The sequence below is a fragment of the Pristis pectinata genome, chromosome 5 (genome assembly GCF_009764475.1).
Source record: "Pristis pectinata isolate sPriPec2 chromosome 5, sPriPec2.1.pri, whole genome shotgun sequence".
NCBI lineage: Eukaryota > Metazoa > Chordata > Chondrichthyes > Rhinopristiformes > Pristidae > Pristis > Pristis pectinata.
Window position 1 is genome coordinate 28,539,760 of NC_067409.1, and position 21,572 is coordinate 28,561,331.

The 21,572-nt window shown below is 39.3% G+C and overlaps 1 protein-coding gene across 1 annotated transcript in view; it reads left to right on the forward strand.

The window, feature by feature from the left end:
• odad2 (outer dynein arm docking complex subunit 2) overlaps nucleotides 1-21,572 on the forward strand; it is a 188,691-nt gene that overhangs the window by 33,143 nt on the left and 133,976 nt on the right. The window contains exons 8-10 of the mRNA XM_052015638.1: nucleotides 13,926-14,137; nucleotides 17,990-18,127; nucleotides 20,883-21,024. Coding sequence (XP_051871598.1) covers nucleotides 13,926-14,137; nucleotides 17,990-18,127; nucleotides 20,883-21,024 — 492 coding nt within the window. The remainder of the gene's footprint in view (nucleotides 1-13,925; nucleotides 14,138-17,989; nucleotides 18,128-20,882; nucleotides 21,025-21,572) is intronic.

Consider the following 21,572-nt stretch of genomic DNA (forward strand, 5'->3'; position numbering starts at 1 on the left):
CAGATGCCAGGTGTCTTTTGTGGTTGCAGAGAATGCAGGTTTGGGAGGTGCATTCAGCATACCGAGGCAATTAACTGCATTTGTAAATGGTACACATTGAAGTTACCATAGTGAAGGGAGTAAATGTTTGGTTTGTTCAATGTGTGCCAATAAAGTTGGCTGCTTTGTTCTGGATGGTGTCAATCTGTATGCGTGACACTGGAGTTGCACTCATCCTGGCAAGTGGAAAATACCGTATTTCATCTCAGTTATGACATGCCTTGTAGATAATAGAAGGGCTTTGGAGTGTCAATATGTGAGTCACCTGCTGCAGGACAACCTGTGCCTTCCCTGATCATGTGGGTGTCGTACTTGTGTGACTCATTCAATAAGTTTCTGATCAATGGCAATCTCCAAGACATTGATTGTGGGAGAGATGACAATATTAATGATATTGAATGCCAAGATTCGTTGGTTCAATGTTCTGTTTTTGAGTTATTGCCTAGCACATGTTTGACATGAATGTTACTTGCCACTTATGAGCCCAAACCTAAATGCTGCGCAGATCATTGAAGTTAATAAATTAGACTTTGGAAATGGAGTGCAATATATGATGGCTGAAAAATTTCTAGTCATAGGGTACGACATAAACCTAAAAGGAAAAGCATTCAAAATTTCAAAAATTGGCATAGATCCTGGCAATTGTGAAAGAATGGTGAAAAGTGATAAGTTTCTTTCTACTCTCTTTTACAGGGAATATCAAGATTAACACAATTTTGTTTCACAATTAGATGAGGAAAAATGAGGTGTGCTCCTTAGTCTGAATATTGATATTATAAATGAAAATAGCAGTCACCTTAATTATTTTGAGCCGTCATTTAAAGTAGAGTAAGTTAACTTGCCAGATACTCCACGGAAACAAATATTCATAGTAGGGATTAACCAATATTTAGGTAATCAAAACAATAGTAATGAAGAAATTAATGGCATTATAGTGTGACAAATTCCCAGGGCCAGATGGTTTCCATCATGCTTTTTAAAGGAAGTGCGCCCAAACTATAATTTTCAAAACTCTTTTGATTCGTGAGCTGTTCCTTCTGGATGAAAAGATTTATGCATACCATTCAGCAATGTAAGAAAGGTGAGAGGAAAAAAAACCCAAAGGAATTGCAGGCCAGTTAGTCTAACATCTGTTGTTGGAAAAATACTTGCATCTGCAAATTAGAGTAACCTTGAAATTTTTCAGTTGATCATTAAGAGCCATCACAGATTTATGTAGATTTTGGCTGACAAACCTGGTTGAATTTTTGAAAAGATCAAGGGAAGTCATGGACAGAAAATGTCCATGGATGTCATTCACATGGATTTCCAGAATGCATTTGATAACATCCCTTCTATTACCTGAAGATGAAGCTCATGATTTTGAGAAAAATGATTGAGCTAGTTAGGAAACTGGCTAAACATCAGGAGCGATGGGAATAATAGGCATGTACTGTAATTGATAATATGGTGTTAGGGGTATCCTATTTATTCACGTCTCAAATATTCACTATATTTGTTATTGACTTGGATGTGACTCCTTGTCCATCAAAGTTTATTGATGACAAGGTAGGTGCCAAGTTAAGCAGTGCAGATGGAGACACAGATTCACCAAGAAATTTATAGATTAAGGAAATGGGTAAAAATATGAGAAACTAGTTTTTAATGTAGGTGAATTATAAGTCCAAAGTACTTGACCTCAGAAGAATAGAACAGAGTAGGTTTTAAAGGGTGACAGGTTAGAAAACAGTGGAGATTCAAAGAAACTTAATTGATCCATATTCATGGCTTATAAAGTGCCATAAAGATGCATAGAAAGAAAATTGGTAAATTGGATTATTATTGTCACATACATCGAGGTGCAGTGAAAAACTTGGATTTGCATCCCATCCATACAGATAATTTCATTACATCAGTACGTTGAGGTAGTACAGGGGAAAACAATAACAAAATGCAGAATAAAGTGTTACAGTTACAGAGAAAGTGCCGTGCAAGCAGACAATAAGGTGCAAGGCCATAACAAGGTAGATTGTGAGGTCAAGAGTCCATCTTATCATACTAGGGGACTGTTCATTGATCTTATGACAGTGGGATAAAAGCTAACCTTGAGCCTGGTGATACGTGCTTCCGATAGGTGAGGGTAGAAGAGAGAATGTCCCGGGTCGGTGAGGTCTTTGATTATGTTGGCTGCTTTACTGAGGTAGCGAAGTGTAGACAGAATCGATGGAGGGTAGACTGGTTTCTGTGATGTGCTGAGCTGTGTCTACAACTCTCTGCAGTTTCTTGCAATCTTAGGCAGAGCAGTTGCCATACCTAGCCATGATAGAATGCTTTCTATGGTGTGTCAATAGGGGACAAGCCAAATTTCTTTAGCCTCTCGAGGAAGTAGAAGTGCTGGTACACTTCCTTGGCCATGACATCTATGTGGTTTGACCAGGCTGTTGGTGATATTCATTCCTTGGAACTTGAAGATCTCAACCCTCTTGACCTCAGCACCATTGATGTAAACAGAAGCATGTACACTGCCACCCTTCCTGAAGACAATGACCAGCTCTTTTGTTTTGCTAACATTGAGGTTGTTGTCATGACACCCTGCCACTAGGCTCTCAATCTCCTTCCTGTACTGCGATTCATCATTATTTGCGATTTGGCCCACTGTGGTGGTGTCACCTGTAAATTTGTAGATGGAGTTAGAGCAGAATCTGGCCATGCAGTCGTGAGTATATAGGGTGTAAAGTGGGGGGCTGAGGACTCAGTCTGTGGGGCACCAATGTGGAGGATAATCATGGTGGAGGTGTTGCTGCCTTTTCTTACTGATTGTGGTGTGTTGGTCAGGAAGTCAAGGATCCAGTTGCAAAGGGAGGTGTTGAGTTCCAGGTCTTGGAGTTTGGAGATGAGTTTGTCTGGAATTATAGTATTGAAGGCGTAGCTGTTGTCAATATATTTATAAAATGGCAAATGGAATGTGGTCTTTGTCTATAGGACTGCAATATAAGGAGGTAGATATTATGTTGCAGTTATTTAAAAGGTGCTGTTTAGACTACATCTGGGCACCACATCTTCTGTAGAATATATTTATTTTGATGGCAGTGGCAGAAAGACACTTGGACTCTAAAAGGTTGAATTGTAAGGAGCGAATACATAACTAAAGTGAATGTTCCTTAGAATTTAGAAGGATAAGTTATTATTTAATTGAGGTTTCAAAGATATCAGGATAGAAATTAATCTTTGGTCATCTGAGTTAAGCACAGTGGTGTCCACGCATTGTAGTTTTGAGATTTGGCTCCATTGCAGTCAATGGAGCTTGCATTTCAGGTATTTGGAACTTGATGTTAAGAACAAACCTTGATTACAATAAGGGAACATGATAAGATAGAGAGAAATCCCAAGAAATGGTTTAAATGGCATTAAAAGAGCATTGTGTGTCATCCTAAAGCTGTTTTTGAAAGTTCCATAAACAGCTCAATTTTCTAATTAGAGATTCTAGGACAGCATTATTAGACTTCTTTGTGTTACATCACTCTATCTTGTTTTCAGTGTGTGTTGTTTTGATCTGTTGCAGGTTTGTGCTGCTGCCTGCCTTTGAAGGGACAAACCACAATTCAAGTAGCACTCTTCCACTGCTGTGGAGTGTGGCTACTTAAAGAATAGGTGCTGCAGTTATCGGTGTGGTTGTGGGAGGGTGGGGGGAAGGTGATTATGCTGACAGAATACTCCTTGGGGGGGAGAGGGGGCAGAGGGTTCTGGACTGGCAGGTGAAGAACAGTATCTGTGGGAGGCAAAAGAAATTTAGATGAAAAAGTAGATGAAGCCTCCTCTCCTTCATTATGGAATTTTGATAACCTCCCCAATACAGCAATGAGCCCTAAATTGTGAGATCAGTGGCAACCTGGAATGATCTTGAAGATAGGACACTGTGACTGACCCCCATCTTGATGAATGAGACAGTCCAACCAGAAGTATGGGGCTGTATTTGAGTTCCCTGGACATCAGAGTGCACAGAGAGGAATAAAGAATGAAGTCTGTAGGCCTATTAAGTATAATGGTTGCTAGGGGAAATGGAGTTAATGAAAGCTGGTTGTTCTGTGAGTATATAAGAACTGTTGTCCTTTTTTCCAGATCTATGAAAATCATGCTGGAGAAGAATTTTAGTCATTGTATTTTTGTTTGTCATTTGGAGGAGTTTTATGTCAAAACAAATGCTAGAACAATTGAAAATCCAGCCAAAAAGTCATTGAATCTTCCACTATGTGCTAAGACACCCAGAAATGTGCATAGTAATGCTGTACGCTACTTAAGCTGATTTTCAACTGCACAGCTGTTTTTTTGTCTTGAGCTGTGCAAAGAACTTGCTCTGCTGATTGGTGGGTATGTTTACAACTGAGAACATGGAACAGGTCTTACAAGTGTGAAGCTAAGAGCACTTTTAAATATAAAGGATAGTTCTGCAAAAGATCAGATGTTATTATTAAATCTGAGATTGTTATATTTTAGTTGGTAAAGGTGCTGCAGTAGTTGGTGCCTGTGCTTCACGGCTCCAGGGATCTGGTTTTGGTCCGGATCCCAGCACAGTCTGTGTAGAGTTTGCATGTACTCTCTGTGCATGCATTTTCTCCAAATGCTCTGGTTTCTGCATACATCCCAAAGACATGCTGACAAGTTAACTTGCTAATGTAACTTAACATTTAGTGTAGGTTAATGGTAAAAAAAAGTCATAGGAAACTTGATGGGCCTATTAAGAGAGAATAATTTGCAGATGTACAGGGATATAAGGAGATGGGAAATTGCACCAATTGGATTGTTGCCCCCTGAGGCAGCATCTGATGAGGTCTATGGTGTTGTTATAAGTACAAGATTGTCTACCAAAAGTCTTAAGGGATGTGGGGCACAGATGGAAAGTGGTGTTGGGCCACAGTTAAACCATGAATGTTTTGTGAATGGGGCGGCAACTTTTCTGCTGAGTTTGAGAGGGTAAGTGGTGTATTGTTATCTTCCTGATGGATCAAAGCAGATAAGGAAGGCTATTTGGCCCTTATTTGTTGTTCCATCCAGAAAGACCCCACAGTTTTTCCATTTCTCTATATAATTGTTTTTTAAATGATTTGGGGTATTCATTTCCATTATTCTACTAGAAAATCTTTCTGTGTGGTGGGGCTACCAGGACTCAGCCTGGTAGTTGGAGTTGCTGCCAGTATTCCTCTGGTGTGATGAGGATGGGCCGTATTATTGATCCTCTGCATATGGTCATTACAATTACAGGCTTTGGCAGAAGATGTAGCTGGGGATAGAGTAACAACAAACAAAATACTAGAGGAACACAGTGGATCAGACTGCATCTGTGGAGGGAAATGGGCAGTTGTCATTTTGGGTTGAGATCCTTCATCTGGAATGTAAGATAGAAGGAAGATAGCCAGTATAAAGAGGTGAGGGGAAGGGGTGGAGCAAGAGCTAGTAGGTGATAGGTGGGTCCAGGTGAGGAGGGGTGATAGGCAGGTGGGGGAGGGAAGAATGGAAATAGCAACAGAGGCTGGGAGGTGATAGATGAAGGCAAGAAAGGGCTGCAGATCATGGAATCAGATAAACTGCTCCCCCTCTGTCCCTTTTCTCTCTCTCCCCCTAATCTACCCAATTCCTCCCATACCCAACTTAGTCCCCCGCCTCATCACCCTGTTTCTTCCCCTTCTTTCCTCTCCTCCAATCACTCCATCTGAGCATTACCCAAATACTTCTCGCACTAGGTCCCCACCCTCTACCATTCCCATCTGCCCTCTCCACCTCCCTTATTTGATTCCATGCTCCACCTTCCTTTCCTATCAGATTCCATAATCTGCAGCCCTTTGTTGCCTCCACTTATCACTTCCCAGCCTTTGTCACTATTTCTACTCTTCCCTGCTCCATCTGCCTATCACCCCTCCTCACCTGAATCTACCTATCGCTTGCCAGATCCTTGCTCCACCCCTTCCTCTCACCTCTTCGTATTGGCTATTTCCCTTTTATCTTTCAGTCCGGATGAAGGGTCTTGACTCAAAATGCCAACTGTCCATTTCCTTTCACAGAATCAGCCTGACCTGAGTTCCTCCAGCATTTTGTTAGTTGTTCCAGATTTCAGCATCTGCAGTCTCTTGTGATTTCTGGGGAAAGGGTGTGTCTTCTGTCGAAGTCTGTAATTGTTTGCAACCATCTTTAAATATCTCAGACTAAAGTTGTTGCAAATAATTGAAAAATTGATCTTTTTTTCAAAACATTTAAAAACACATTAAAATGTTTAGAAATAATTATAAAAAAATAAAGTAAAATGCAACGAGAAAGCTTACCCATATCCTTTGTCTCTGAATCCACAAGCCAAGAATCCCCACTGAAGCCAATGGGATATCAGTCCAACGCCAGGTCTGACCTGGCAAAGGATTGGAGAGGCATTTTTCCCAACACAATGCTGTGAAATGCCAGCAAGATTGGGCTTTGCAGCTGGAATCCATATAATGAGCATAGTGACAGATGCAACAGCATCTTTCACTCAGTACGTACTGAACTGCATTAGTATAGGTCTAGTTTCCATTACAAAGGCTGAATGCTGGCCATTCACGAGACACGTGCATGAAACCTGCAAGATTCTAAGGCTCAATATAATTGTAATAAGGCATCTTTACATTGGTACTCAAATCCTCTTGTAGTAAAGGTCAGCATACCAATTACCTGCTTAATTCTCTGCTGCACTTACACGTTAGCTTTCATAAGAGCATGACAAAAAGTAGGAACAATTGTAGGTAGTTCAGCCTCACAGTTGTTTACATACAAGGGCATTCAGGTCTCTTTGAATGTTGGCAAGCTCTCACCATGTAAGAAACTCTTCAGTGTTTCTGGGTTTTTTTCTATATAACCTTACATTTTCCACATTCTACATGCCATTGCTCACTCACAGCAACAAAGAGTCCTGTGAGGACTCTTTGCATCCCCTCCCCCCAATCTGGTTCCACCTACCACCTACCACCTACCACCTACCAGCTTCTGTCTCATCCCTCCCTCTCATTTCTATATACTGGCTATCTTTCCTTTATACTCTTAGTCCTGATGCAGGGTCTTGAAACATTGACCATCCCTTTGCCTCCACAGATGCTGCTTAACTTGCTGAGTTCTTCCAGCAGTTTGTTTTTCATTCCAGCTCAACATCTGCAATCTCATGTGTCTCCATTCAGAATGCAATAGTTTGCAAGTCTAGGAATAGCACCTCATAGTTACATAGACTCAATAGTGCATTATGTACTTATGAGGTGTGAAACTGCAGCCTTGAACATGCATAGAACAATTGCTGCTCACACCATCAGGTTCAATCTAAACTACTTTTTTTAATGCAGGGTCTCAGTAAATGGACAGCCAAGGGTACCACAAGTTCTCTTTAAAAGATAACTGCTTCAAACCCAAGAAACAATTTGATGTCTCCTTCTTTTAGACCTTGAATTCAACCACTCTTATTAAAGGATAGAGGAAGCACTAAAAATAAGATCAACATTTAACAAGGTGATGGTGGGAGGAGGAGCCACCATAAATTCTGATAGGAGAGCAAAGTAACTTAATTTTTATAACTAGAAAAAGAGGGAACAGATAATTTGGGAATGTAAGAAACAAAAACAAAGACTAGGAAATAATTTTTAAAGTTGGTTTACAGTGTTAAAAGGCTGCCATAAGAAGGGAGCATGCAGTGAACAGATAAGTGGATAATGGTGAGATATAGCATCAGCATGAAGGACAGAATTGGCTACCTTATGAGATACATTACCTAGTGGAGGAAATTACAATCTGTATTGTGACAAAAGTTGTTTACATACAGAATTAATGAAATAATGCCAGGTTCAATTCTCCATCCCATTCTAATCTATCTGTCTGTGGCCTCTGGCACTGTTATGAGGCCCAATACAAGCTTGAGCAAAAACACTTCATCTTCTGACAGCACTCATTGCATCATTCCGGACTCCATATTGAATTCTCTGACTGCAGGTAAATTGCTTTATCTGTCTGTATGAGAACTGATCATTTCTGTTGTTGATCATCTATCTATGATATTGGCTCAGTTATTCTCTCTGCATTAGTACAGTCTGATCTACAGGGCATGTCCCACAACCCTGCTATTAGCAATGCATAACAGACAAAGAAACATACAGGTCCTCCCCAGATGATGAATGCCTGAATTGTTGACACCCCATACGTATGAATGAGTGTTTGGGAGACTGGCAGTATGGATAGGGATTGATTTGCCGGCTGCCGTGGGGCTGCAGGGATCTTCTGCCTGGTGGCAATGGGACATTTCCGTGTGCCTTCTCTTCCCACCACCCTCCTCAAGCTGCAACAATTGGGTGCTGGGTCAGGCGAAGCAGAGCTGGGAGCGCTGAATAGACTCACTTGCTCACTCACTGAGTCAGTGAAGCCAGCTGCCAGCTGCACTTTCTGCCCCTGCTCACTCTCCCATCACAGCTGTTTCTGTGATTATCTCCCACATACTGTTTTTCTTCATTTCCAACTTACGAACAGTTCTGGTTAAGAATAGTTCTCAGGAATGGAAGCCTGTCATAACTGGGGACTTCCTATAATCACCATCTATCTACCTCAAATAACTCATTTGACCTAGCCGTACAGTATCACAGATATTCCCTTTGTACTATCTATCCTTCCCTTCACCTTCTCTGCTAACTTGTTTTTCTCTCTTTCCCAGTTCTGATGAAGGGTCTTTGGCCTAAAATATGAACTCTGTTTCTCTTTCTATGGATGCTGCTTTACCTGCTAAGTACTTACAACATTTTCTGATCTTGTTACAAATTTATAAATTCTCGCTGTCTCTGGCTCTTCCCCACTCCGTCTCTGTGTGTGTGTCTCTCTCTCTCTCTTTCCACTCCATTGATATAAACCATCACTGCACAATTAAATACATTTTTTTCAGGAGTGTTGAGATGTCCATATTTCGATTCAGATCTTTTTTCATTTTTTTTCTTTATATCACTAGCCTCCAGGACTGAGAAGATTTTATTCCAGATCTGAGTACAAATCTATATTTGATTTTGGCTGATGTTTCAGTGTTGAGGGTCAACTGCTTTAAGACATGACCTCCTTTTGATTGGATATTAAACTGCAACATTCTCTCTTCCCTCAGATGGACAAAAAAGATCTCCTGAGACTTTTTGAATAACAACTTAAGAGTTGCTTCATCACCCAGGCCAATATTCTTTACTTGATTGGCGATAATAGTGCCAAAAAAAGAGATTAATGGGTCACTTCACTATTTTCAGATCTTAGTATTTGCAGACTGGCTATTACATTTGCCTACAAAACTGACTATAGTTCAAAAGCAATTTATTGGCAGCAAAAACTATGGAATGTCCTGTAATCAATATGCTACCACTTTAGTTTTCACATACCAGTAGCAATGGAATTTGGAGGACTCTTTTGAAATATGTTTTTGATACTGGTGACAGGGATTTAGATAAAGCTGAAACTTGGCATTACCATCACACAGAGCCTAATAATTTGCATTTTGTAGTTACTGATGAAACCAGAATATCTTAACTTGAAGTGCATTTCACTTCATCCAAAAGAACTCCATTGCCAGTGAATTACAGAAACCCACATTCCATTTCACTCATGCAAAATGTCACTCATCTAGCATCACCAACAACATTTGGTGCACATCTGTTATTTATCAATGCAGAAAGTATTATGTGATGCTTGTTAACTGAACCTGTGCAAATTAAAGTTGTCTTTTTAGAATCTTCTTGTCTGTAGGACTTTTTTTAGTTTTGACATGAGTCTGTGTTGAGGTAGTCGTAATCCTTGTATGGACCACAAACAAGGGATAATCACTTTGGGGAGATACTAGTGGAACCAGATGTATACCTCAGTCCCAGCATGAATCAACACCTTCAACATTAAAGAGAAAAAGGTTTATTGGGAAAAAAAAGTTGGCATAATTTCTTAAAATAATTTCTACTGGAATACTTGTTCAAATCTGAAAAATTTGAAGTTGAGATGTAGTCAGCCCAGTAATCTCTTTTTGGAAAAAAAAACTAACTCTTTTAAAGTGTTTATTCAGTTTTACTATTACTACATGCATTTCTCTGCATTGCCTCAATAGCAGTTGAAGAAACTATTACTCACTTAAAGGACAATAAGTTATTGAATTTGCTTTTTTCAAAATTAATATATTGGGTTGCATTAGATTATATTTGTATTAAAGCTAATTGTAGATTTCTACTACTTTCTAAATGGACATCTTGTTCCATTAGTAGGAGGTGAAAACTCACTTATATTGTGTGCTCACATGCCTGGATTATGGACCAGAATTAATTAAAATATTTCATTATGATTTGCTTAAACTTAGAATGGATATGTTTGTAGATCCTGCTAAGGTATAGGAGCAGGAACAGGAATAGGCCAAATGACCCTAGGTGCCCACTCCACCACTCAACAAGATTATGATTGATCTATTTTTGGCCTCAATGCCACTTTCCACTTGCCTCGCCATACCCCTTAACTTCTTTATAGATCAAATATCTGTCAATCTCCTTCTTGAATATATTATTGACTCTGCTTCCACACTTTTTTTGGGTACAGAATTTCAAGGAGTTTTGACACTCTGAATGAAGAAATTTGTGGATGACCCCTTGTCCTGAAACTGTGCACCAGAATTTTAGATGCCCTAACTGAAGGAATCCCTACTAGGGGTAACTTTTCCAGACTTCACCTGGTCAATTCCACTCAGAATATGATCTATTTTAATAAGGCCATCTCTTATCCTTCCAAACAGCTTCTATGTAGGCACAATCTGCTCAACCTCTCTCTATACCTTAACCCCTTCATTCAAGAAATCAATATAATTAAAACATCTCTGCATGTACAAGTATATCCTTCCTAAATATGGAGACCAAACCTGCATGTAGTACTACATGTGTGGTCTCACAAGGAGCATGTGAAACTGCATCAAAACTTCCCTACTTTTATGTTCCATAGCCCTTGCAATCAAACATTCCTAATTACATACTCTATCTGCAGGTCCAGGCTTTCTGTTTCATGCACAAGGACCCCCAGATCTCTTTGTACCACAACATTTTGTAGTCTTACTCAAATAATGCTAGGTTACTATTTAGTGACCTTTGCTGCAAATGTACTTATTGGCTGAAGAAATGAAAGGGTTAAGACAGATAAAAGGGGGAATGCAGGGAATTATAGACTAGTTAGCTTAACATCTGTTGTCATGAAGCTAGTAGAGTCCATAATTATAAATTTTCAGCTGATGGAGCCAGTGTTGATTTATAAAGAGGAATTCATGCATGATGAAGAGTTGGCTGAAGGAGTAGACAGGAATGTCAATGGATAGTATTAATATGGACTTTCAACGGGGAAGTCCCTCATGAATGATTATTTGTGAAGTTAAAACTCATGGAATTGAAGGTAAATTATGAACCTGACTGGAGATTGAATCAATGGCAAGAGACAGAGTGGAGTTTACGAGCACATCTTCAAATTGGCAAGATGTAACTGCTGGATTTGAATTGGAGCCACAATTATTTATCGTATTTATAAATAATTTATCTTATAATAGAGTAAGTTACCTTAATTCCTGCATCATAAACTTGGTTCTCTAACACAATCCTTCTCCTTGGCAACTCTCTGAAACTGAACAAGAACGTTCACAAATTTGGTATTATGCTTGGCCCTGACTTGAGCATCAGACAACATATTTGTGCCATTATTTAGACTGCCTATTTTAGTCTCCTGACGTCACCTGATTCCAGCCGTGCTTCAACCCTTGTTGCTGAAAACTATCCTCTTGTTACCTCTAGACTTGGCAATTCCAACACACTCCTGGCCAGCCTCACATTTCACTATGTTTATAAGCATTCACCAGAGTTTTGCCCATTTACTCAATTTATTAATAAAGCCTTGTAATTTAATGCTGCCATCTAATCTGCTTCCAATACATTCTGTCTTTGATAAACAAATTAAGTTTCCATTCCATTGTCTAAGTTATATTAGTCCTGGTTGATTTCCCTAAGCTAAGCCTACAAAGACAATTTATAAATCATAAAGCATAGAGTCATGAAGTCATACAGCACAGAAGCAGTCCCTTCAGCCCGTTGAGTCATGCCTACCATCAAGGGCTCATTTACACTAATTCGACACTATTTTCATCAGATTCTAGTGGGGCACTTTACAGTGGATAATATACCTACCAACCCCTATGTCTTTGGGAAGTGAGAGGAAACCAGAGCACCCACATGGTCACGGGGAGAATGTGCAAAGTCCACTCAGACAGCATTGGGTTGAACCCAGATTGCTGGAGCTGTGAGGCAGCAACTCCACTAGAGACTGCACTTCTGGTTATCTAAAAGATTAATGGACAAAACCTAAACTGTCATGTCATTGGAGTTCCACATTTTCAGAGGTCTGTCCTTTGGCTAAAATGTTAAAATACCAACCTGCCAGATTAGAGAAATTATTTTGTTTTACATAAGAATATGAGTAGGAATTGGCCAAATGGCACTTTTTTATTTAACACTCAGTGCCTTCAGTTCCTCGTTATCATTAGATTCTTGATTCTCTAATATATCCAGCAGATTCTTCTGTAAAGACAGGCACAACATAGCTGTTTAATTCCCCTGTCATGTCCTTATCCCACTTTTGTAAATTCTCCTTTCTCTGTGTGCAAGGGGCCCAATTTGTCCTGTGCCTTAAAGGAATCTATTCCTTTTACATACATAAAAATAGACTGCAAGAGCTTTTATATGTTTTTTGCCAGTGTATAATCATATACTATCTTGCCTTTCTTTATCAATTTCTTGATCCTCCTCTGCCAGGTTCTAAAATGCTCCCAAGGCCTACTGCCATTTCTGGCAAGCCTCTTTCTTTGATTTAAAAGCTTTTTTAATTCCTTGAGTCAGCCATAGAATGACTCAATGACTTTTGGGTTCTTGGGCCATAAAGGAATTTTTGTTTGCAACTTATGCATTATTTCCTTGAATGCTAACCATTGCTACTGTGCCTTTCAATATACTATCTCAATCAGCCCTAACCCAACTCTCCTCTCATACCTTCATAGTTTCCTTTGTTTCAATTTAAGAGCCCAGTTTTCCATTAAACTGCATCACATACAAAAAATTGTATTATCAAGGCAAGTTTGTGAGGTATGTATTTTTAGTCTACAACAGTTGATGTTTTCATTGTCCATTATGACTTAGAGCAAAAATAATAAAATTATTATGAAATTGTTTGTTCCCTTCCCCGTACTATTTTTATACTAGCAGTGCAGTGTGCAAGACTTTAAACACTATGTAAAAGCTTATATGAAACTCTGCTATATAGATGCTGTGGCTGTTACCTCTTAAATCTGCGGGAAATTAACCCATAGGTTAATTTAGGTTGCCTATTATTTATCATTGTATTAAGAAAACCCTTTGTGTATGTGTCAGCAGTGTAAGACAATTTTTATTTGTTCACGGATGAAGAAGTTTCTCAGAAAGCTGGCACTTATTGTCCATCCGCAATTGTTCCTGAACCAAAGAGGTAATTAAAATTCAACCATGATGGTGGGTCTCAACTCACTTATAGATCAGAGCAGATATCCTGACTTGTGTGACCCAGCTGGGTTGTTACAACAATCTTGAAGTTTCATAATTACTGATACTGAGAATTTTTTTTAAAAATTAGTTTTTTTACATTAATTACTTGAATTTAAATTCCCCAGTTGCCATGGTGGGATTCAAATTCATGTTTCTAGATCAATAGTCTGGGAGCTGTGGACTAGTTTAGTAATTTAACTACTATGCTATGATAACCATACTTGGATTGATAAAGAAAATATATTCTCAGGAGTGTTCCTTTTCTACTATTCAGAAATTCTTTCAACTTATTGTAACTTTTATTAGAACTTTGCACTACAAAAGAAACCCACAGCTACTCGTAAGACCCAGAAAACAGAAGTACCTATTAATGATGAACTTGATCAGAGTGAAAAGTTTAACGATTATCAGGACAAGAATAAGTTTGAGAGAAAAAAACAACCTCTAAAGTCTAAGATGAAGGATGCAAAGAAAGAAGAACATATCCTTAAGAGCCTGGACTCATCTCATCAGCAGATGTAAGTAATCAATGGTGAAATGTTGTGAACTTATTGACCTGCAGCTTGATATAAAAGAAGAAATATATTTGCGGTGTGATAAAACTGGGAGTTTTTCAAATGTAGAAAATTTTTGTCACAGAAAAATGAGCCCAAAATTTGTTTTATAATTTAGTTTTCATGCACTCTCACTGTCTCATCCAGTTGTACCTCTGCACCCTCTGGTCACTGCATTTAAGGAAGGAAGTAGGGACCTTAAGGGGATTCAGAAGAGATTTACCAGAATGATTCCAGAGATGAGGGATCTTAACTGCAGAATTAGCCTAAAGAAGCTAGGAGCAATGAGGTTGATAGGAAACTTGATAGAAGTATAAAATATTGAAAGATTTAGAAAAGGTAGACAAAAAAACAAGCTATTTTCCCATTAGTGGCTAATATATGGACATGGCAATATGGATTTAAGGTTATGGACAAGAGATAGAGGGAGATGTGAGGAACAGCATTTTTATGTAGCAAGTGATGGTAATCTGGGGATTGCTGCCCACAAGAGTGGTGGAAGCAGATGTGAACGATGATTTCAAAAGAAAACTTGATAAGCATTTGAGGGAACTAAACATGCAGGGCCATGGGAACGGGACTGACTAGATACCTCTATAGAGGCTGGCCTGAACTTGATTAAGGCAAACAACCTCTTTTACTGCTGTATTGACCCAAATAGTGTTGACTGAGGTCTGCTTCTTATGCCTGCGGCCTGCAGAGCCACCCCTGTGCTCCATCTCATGCCTGCACTAAATTTTTGTGGCGGCATGATTCCCTAAACACTGCCAGCATTGTTACTATGGTCCTTCTGCAAAACACAGCAGGCCATGAGTAATAACTAGGCTGCTGTTAGCACAAACTAAGAGCCTGATCAACCAGACATTTGGATACGGAAGAAGATAAAATAATTTAAAGAAAAGATCTGTTAAAAGATCAGCAATTAAAATGATAAATTTATTTTGAAACACCCTAAACTGTTAGTAAGTAACTAACAACATAAATGTAATCACTCAAATGAATGGGGTTGTGCTAAATAGCTGGCTCAAAATTTAAGGGCCACATATTAAGTGTATATTCCTTTCATTTTGGCAACTTACTTAGTGGTGAGTTCAATGGCAGGATGATGGATCAGATATGCACACATCTGCCCTCTGGAATACTACATTCCCATCAGATGTGCCAGCTAGCCACCAGCACTTTATGGCTCTAAGATTAGTATTTTAGGGTTTCTGCAGTGTTGTGCACACGGCAATTGTCCTAAAATCCCATTTGCTGATTTATGCTATAGTTTCCTGAAATGATTCCATACATAGGTATGGAACAGAGAATTTGTTTCTTTCCTCTCTGGTGACCATATTTGATACAAGCTTTTGATTAAACTACTCTGATGTATATGGCAAAGGATTTTCTTGTAATACATTATTTTTGTTGCATCTGAGAAAAATACACGTCTTGACAAAATGTTCCTTTGCATCTTTCAGACCTTTTATTTCCAATCTATGTTTGATAGTTGACACATGATCATCGCTTCATCCAGGATACATTGCTAATGGCACCATTTCTATTTGCCCATGCAGGAACTCTGCAGCTGACTCTTGTTTGAGCCCCTCTACTGTTATTTCTTTAAGTTCTAATTGACAATGTTCTCTTGAACATCGTTCCAAATGTCAGGACCTTGGTTACCCTTTACTGTGCCACTGTCCAAATTAAGTAGATTGCAGCTGGAATAATATATAATTAGTGTCTTGATATTTGTGTCTTTCTCCAGAGTATCAGACATTACCCAATATTGCTACACCCTTTCCCTCTGCATATCTCTCTTTGTATTTGCCAAATCAATTAAGTACATATTGAATGTATATTCCAAGTCTGCTCCTGGGGCTTGATTGTTGCAGAATCCATGAGACTGAACACCCTCCCCTCTTGGCTGGTTTGTCTTGGTGGAGGATTCTCCTGCTTGCTGAGTCTGCTGCCTCTTCTGCGCAACCTTGCCTTGTCTGAGCAGGGAGATACGTGATGTGCATATTTGTTTTCTTTGAACATACTGTATGTATATGCACAAAGTTACAGGAGCTCTCTTGGCTCAGCAATGTACTCATTGGTGAGTGCATGGAAGTCACTACCGTTTTAGCTTCCTAGCTTCAGGATCATTCCAAATTGTTTCCATTGACATAAGCCACATCTCACAGTTTGTTTGTCACTGCTGCATGAGGGAAATCATTCAGACTTCTTCTACTTTTCTTTCAGCTCACAGGAAGATTTGCCTGCTTTGCAGACTTTCCCAGAGTGAAGGTGTTCATAGACTGCATGCACATAGTGTTGCTCCATACAGAGATACCTCTGGTAGCTGCCTGCCAGGAGTACCTGACTATAGTCCTGAAGGATTACTGTAGGCACCCTGTACAGATAATGAACCTCCCACAGGTCCTGTTCTTCACTAGCCTGTCCAGGTTCCTCTGATCCTCTAGGAGCACTATTTCCCACAAACCAGCCCCCACTCATGCTATCATTGCAGCATCCATGCTTTAAGCAGGAACAGTGCCCAATATCTGGAAAAATGTTGCTTTTGTTCTGGTATTTCTGTTAAAAGCTTGCTGCTGATGTTGCTGCTGCTAGATTAAATTCCAACAGCTGTGAGAACTTGCAATTGATCAAAAAAAATAGTGTGCATTGAAACTGATGCCATGCCAAGATACACATTGAAACTCAGCAACACTATTCTGGGAAAAGTAATAGAAGGTCATATTGTTTAAGGGATTTTGACAAACAGTGTTACGGCGACACAGAGTGCTGTTTTAGTGCCTTTAAATGTAGTAAAGCAATTTCTTGGCTGGCATTTCCAGCAGTGCAATATTCCCTCAGTACTGCAATAGTATCTGTCTGGTTGACCCTCTGTCCTTTGATCAACTTTAAGGCAAACCTTTAACTTTTACCACTCCTTTATTTCATATCAGTTACTCATTAAAAGAAGACCACAAGTTTAAACAATTCAATCAATACATCCTAGCTTAGACTCAGATATTAACCAATTTAAGAGAAACTGGCCAGGCTCACTCCAAGGGTTGCTGGTCTCGTCTGGGCTCCTGATTCAGGGTCCACCCTTCTGCAATTGTTTGTTCTCCTGGTTGTTGCTGATTAATGCTGATCTCTTTTATATTGAAGCTGCCATTCGAAGTTGTGGAGTCCCTCAAACATCCCTGCATGCATTAATATCTCCTTTCTCTGGAACATCTTTGCCTCAGGCCTCTTCCCGTAATTCACTTCAAGGTTATTAGTGATCCATGATCTCCTTTCTCTGAAGTTTAGGCTGCTGGTTTTAAAGAAAATCCTCTTGTCTCATTGTTCTTTTGTTTGTCCTTTAGCCTCCTTTGTGGAATTTCCTCAAGAAGACAAAAGGTGGATGCTCATTTAAAATTGGCTTCTCTTTCCATCTATAGATGCATCAATGCTAGCCACAAGTCTACAGATGTCAATAGACATTCTATTTAATTGTTCAGAAACTAACTGTTCTTATATCCATAGTTAGCCTGAGGTTTGTGCACGATTGCCTTCTTCAGTTGTTTATCTGTGTGTTCCATTTAGAACTCAGGTATTCTCTATTAGGTCCCAAAGTCAACTAAATGCGACTTGTTGAATTGATAACTGTTTAGATTCCCTCCTTGTTATCCCAACAACTTTCTAAAATATTTTAACGAACTTTCTAAAAGATCAGCATTCTCAGTAGGAATAAAAGGTGTTTAAATTCTCTTTTTACATAGTTCAAGCCTATTATTTGCTAACTTGTACGCAATGTGATCTCTGCAATCCTCAAGGTAATGTTCCTATCTTTTACAGCTCAAAAGATGACAAAACTCAGCTGAAAGATCAGACTCCCAGCAAGATTAAACAAGACAAAGAAAATGAGGAAATAATTACAACCAGGAGATACAAGTGCAAAGCATCTAAAGAAAAGAAATTTTCATTGAAGAAAATGTGAGCTTCTGTTAATAATCAGTTTATCTTCTTTGCATTTTCCCATGTTGGGGTAGGATAGTCAAGATTGTACATAATCATTGGGTGAAATGGGATGAGAGTGGAGGACAATTAATCATGGGACCATAGATAAATTTTAACCTTTATCCTGATGTCACTCTGTGTTTGTGGTTGGTTGGTAAAGTCCTCTGGCTAATAGCATTGTATTACTGCCTTGAAGGTGTAATTGGAATGTGTGAAGTTTATATTGCCTATTTCCATTTTAAATGAAGTTAATAATGAATGAGCCAGTTGCACTGACCTAAATCTATTCCCTTCAGTCCCCATTGAAATCATTCAGAAATTATGCTTAATCTTGTCTAGGATCCAATTGGTGATTTCCCAGTTGGACTTCATGTCGAGTTTAATGGTGGGGCAATCTGAAATATTTGGTCCTCTGAATCCACCAGGAAGTCTTGGATTTCCATACTTTATAATGTATGTGTGGAAATCTGGGACTTAATTCAGTTTCAGTGGTTGGGATCAAAACTGAAGGTCTAGCCGAATGAGTTATGTTATTCCATTTTATCCTGACCCTATTGCTTTAGGCCCCACTGAAGTTAAACCTCCTCCAATTAAGAAGTTCTACTTTAGGTTGCTCCTTGCCTTTTTCAATTACTAATTCTTATGATATAATGACCAGTTAACAGTAAGTTAAACCAGGGTAGGACTTGCATAGTAAATGGCAGGGTTCTGGTGAGTGTTGTAGAACACAGAGACCTCAGGATACAAATACATCATTCCCTGAAAGTGGTGACATACGTAGACAGGGTGGTGAAGAAGGCATTTGGCATACTTGCCCATTGGTCAGGGCATTGAGTACAAGAGTTGGGATGTCATGTTACAACTATACAAGACGTTGGTGAGCCCACTCTTGGCGTATTCCATGCAATTCTGGGAATTAAGCTGGAGAGGGTGCAGAAAAGATTCAGAATGATGTTGCCAGGATTGGAGGGCTTGAGTTATAAGGAAAGAATGGGCAGGCTGGGGCTTTTCTTCCCTGGAGCGAAGGAGGCTGAGAGATGACCTTATTAGAGGTATATAAGATCATGAGGGGCAGAGATAAAGTGAATGGATCTTTTCTCCAAGGTAGGGAAGTCTAAAGCTAGAGGGGATAATTTTAAAGTGGACCTGAGAGACAATTTTTTCATACAGAGAGTGGTAGGTATGTGAAACAAGCTGCGGAGGAAGTGGTAAAGGTGGGTATAATTACAACATTTAAAAGACACTTAGACAGGTACGTGGATATGCAAGTTTTAAACATATGGGCGGAATGCAGGCAAATGGGACTAGCGCAGGTAGGCAACTTTGTCAGCATGAACGATTTGGGCCAAAGGGCACGTTTCCATGCTGTACAACTCTATAAATGTATAATTCTATATTTTCCTGAGCCAGCTCCAGCAATGATAAAGGAAATACGTCTAAACATAATTCAGAAACTCTCCCCCTTTTTTGTTAAGGAAGTACTGGGATAATTGATATCACCCAATAACACCACTCTATAGTTCACGAACATTTTGAAACTTTATCACAGGTTTATTCCTCTATTTCCCTTGCAATATTTGGTGACCCATAGAATTTCCATAGTAGTATGATAGCCTCCTTCTTGCTTCTTAACTTGAGGGATTCTGTCTTCCTAGGGTATCTTACTTCTACACCACTACAACTCCTTAACAGTACAACCACTCTTTTTCCCTTTTTTGAGCACCTTGTACTCAGAAATAAAAAATAAATCATCTTGACTTTTTTGTTGTGAGATATACTTCAGATACTGCCATTGCATTGAAATGCAATATGGCTATTCATGTGGGTAGCTCAACAGTCTAATTCACTGCACTTTGTGTGGCTGTGTATATGCTTTTTAAACATGTTTTTGTTGACCACATAATCTCTCTTAATTTGCTCCCACTTAATACAGACTCCTTCATACTCTAGCACTGTCTTAACACTCACTCATTTGTGCAAAATATTCACTTTTTCTGCTTCTGCACATTGGTGGGTATCTAGAGCCTGAATTCTATTAGTGCTTGGCACTATCACCTGCCTATGTGTCTTCTGTTTTGAACTGAGTCATTTGAGACCAAGGTTGCCCTTATTGGTGGACAGGAAATTGACAAATTCTTATGTGGAGTCTGTTGACAAAGTCTCAAGGTGATAGTTGCAAGGGGTGTTGCTGTGTGGAGTGGATGGCATTGACAATTTTTGTAGGGATACTGAGGAATATTGTTGCTCTCCTTGACCCTTAATTAAAGTTAAAAATATTATTGGGCTACCTTTGAGCAACTTCCAGCAGTGCAAACTATTATATTCCATGTATTAATCTTCAGTTAATAGCAGTCTGTACTTGCAAACATTAAGATCTGGACAATATTTAGGTATGGACTATTAAGTGGCAGGTAACATTTACATCACAAAAGTTCCAAACAATGACCCATCACCAAAAAATATGAAATGTAGCCACCTCTCATCTACATGCAGTCCAATCACCAAAGTCAAATTCACCACTAACAACAATCTGTGGGATACCATTGACCAAAAACTTAACTGGACTTGGCACAAAGGAGAGACAATGTGATTAAAATGATTTTATGAATATTTTTCATCATTTACATATTTAAATAAATCATGTAACATACAGCCAAAGGAATATTCTAACAGTGTAAAAGTGAACAGTTTCTTTTTCAGCTACTAAGTTGTTTTTATTTTGTAATGGCAGTGGTTCTCTAGAGGCAGAAGAATTGGATGAAAGTTCTACAGATAGTGAGGAAGAGCAACAAGATATGGATAGACAACAGGAATCCAACACTGATTTGCCTTCTGAATATTGGCAGATTCAGAAAGTGGTGAAATACCTGAAGGTAATGACATAAACTTTAGCCCATGAATGTGCTTGCTCACATACTGTGTTAGAAAACAACAAATATTCTTCTGAAAGTTTAGACATTTCTTTTCAGAGAATATATGAGCCACGGATCCAATATCAACACAAGTGGATTTGATGAGCATGGTTGGGGGTTGGACACAAAGTTTTTGATGGGAAACTCTGAACATGCATGATCCCTGCCAGTGAGTCAGGCTGATTGTCAGACTTGGCTTCCAATTAGTGAGGAGTGTTTGGAGCAGGTCAGAGACATTGGCAAGGATCCTTCAGTTCTAGTAGGACCTGGGGGCTGCAGGGGTTGCAGCAGGTTGGTGCCTGATCCTCAGCACTGATAATGTTGTTTTGATCCTTGACTGGCGGTATTGGGATGGGTTGTTTGATGGAAGTGGATGATCAATGCAAATGAATACAGAAAATGTTGGTGTCTTGGGCTCTGTGCTTCTACTCTTTAGCCATGAGCACAGAAACATGCGAAATAGGAGCAGGAGTTGGCCACTCAATCTTTTGAGCCTGGTCTGCCTTTTA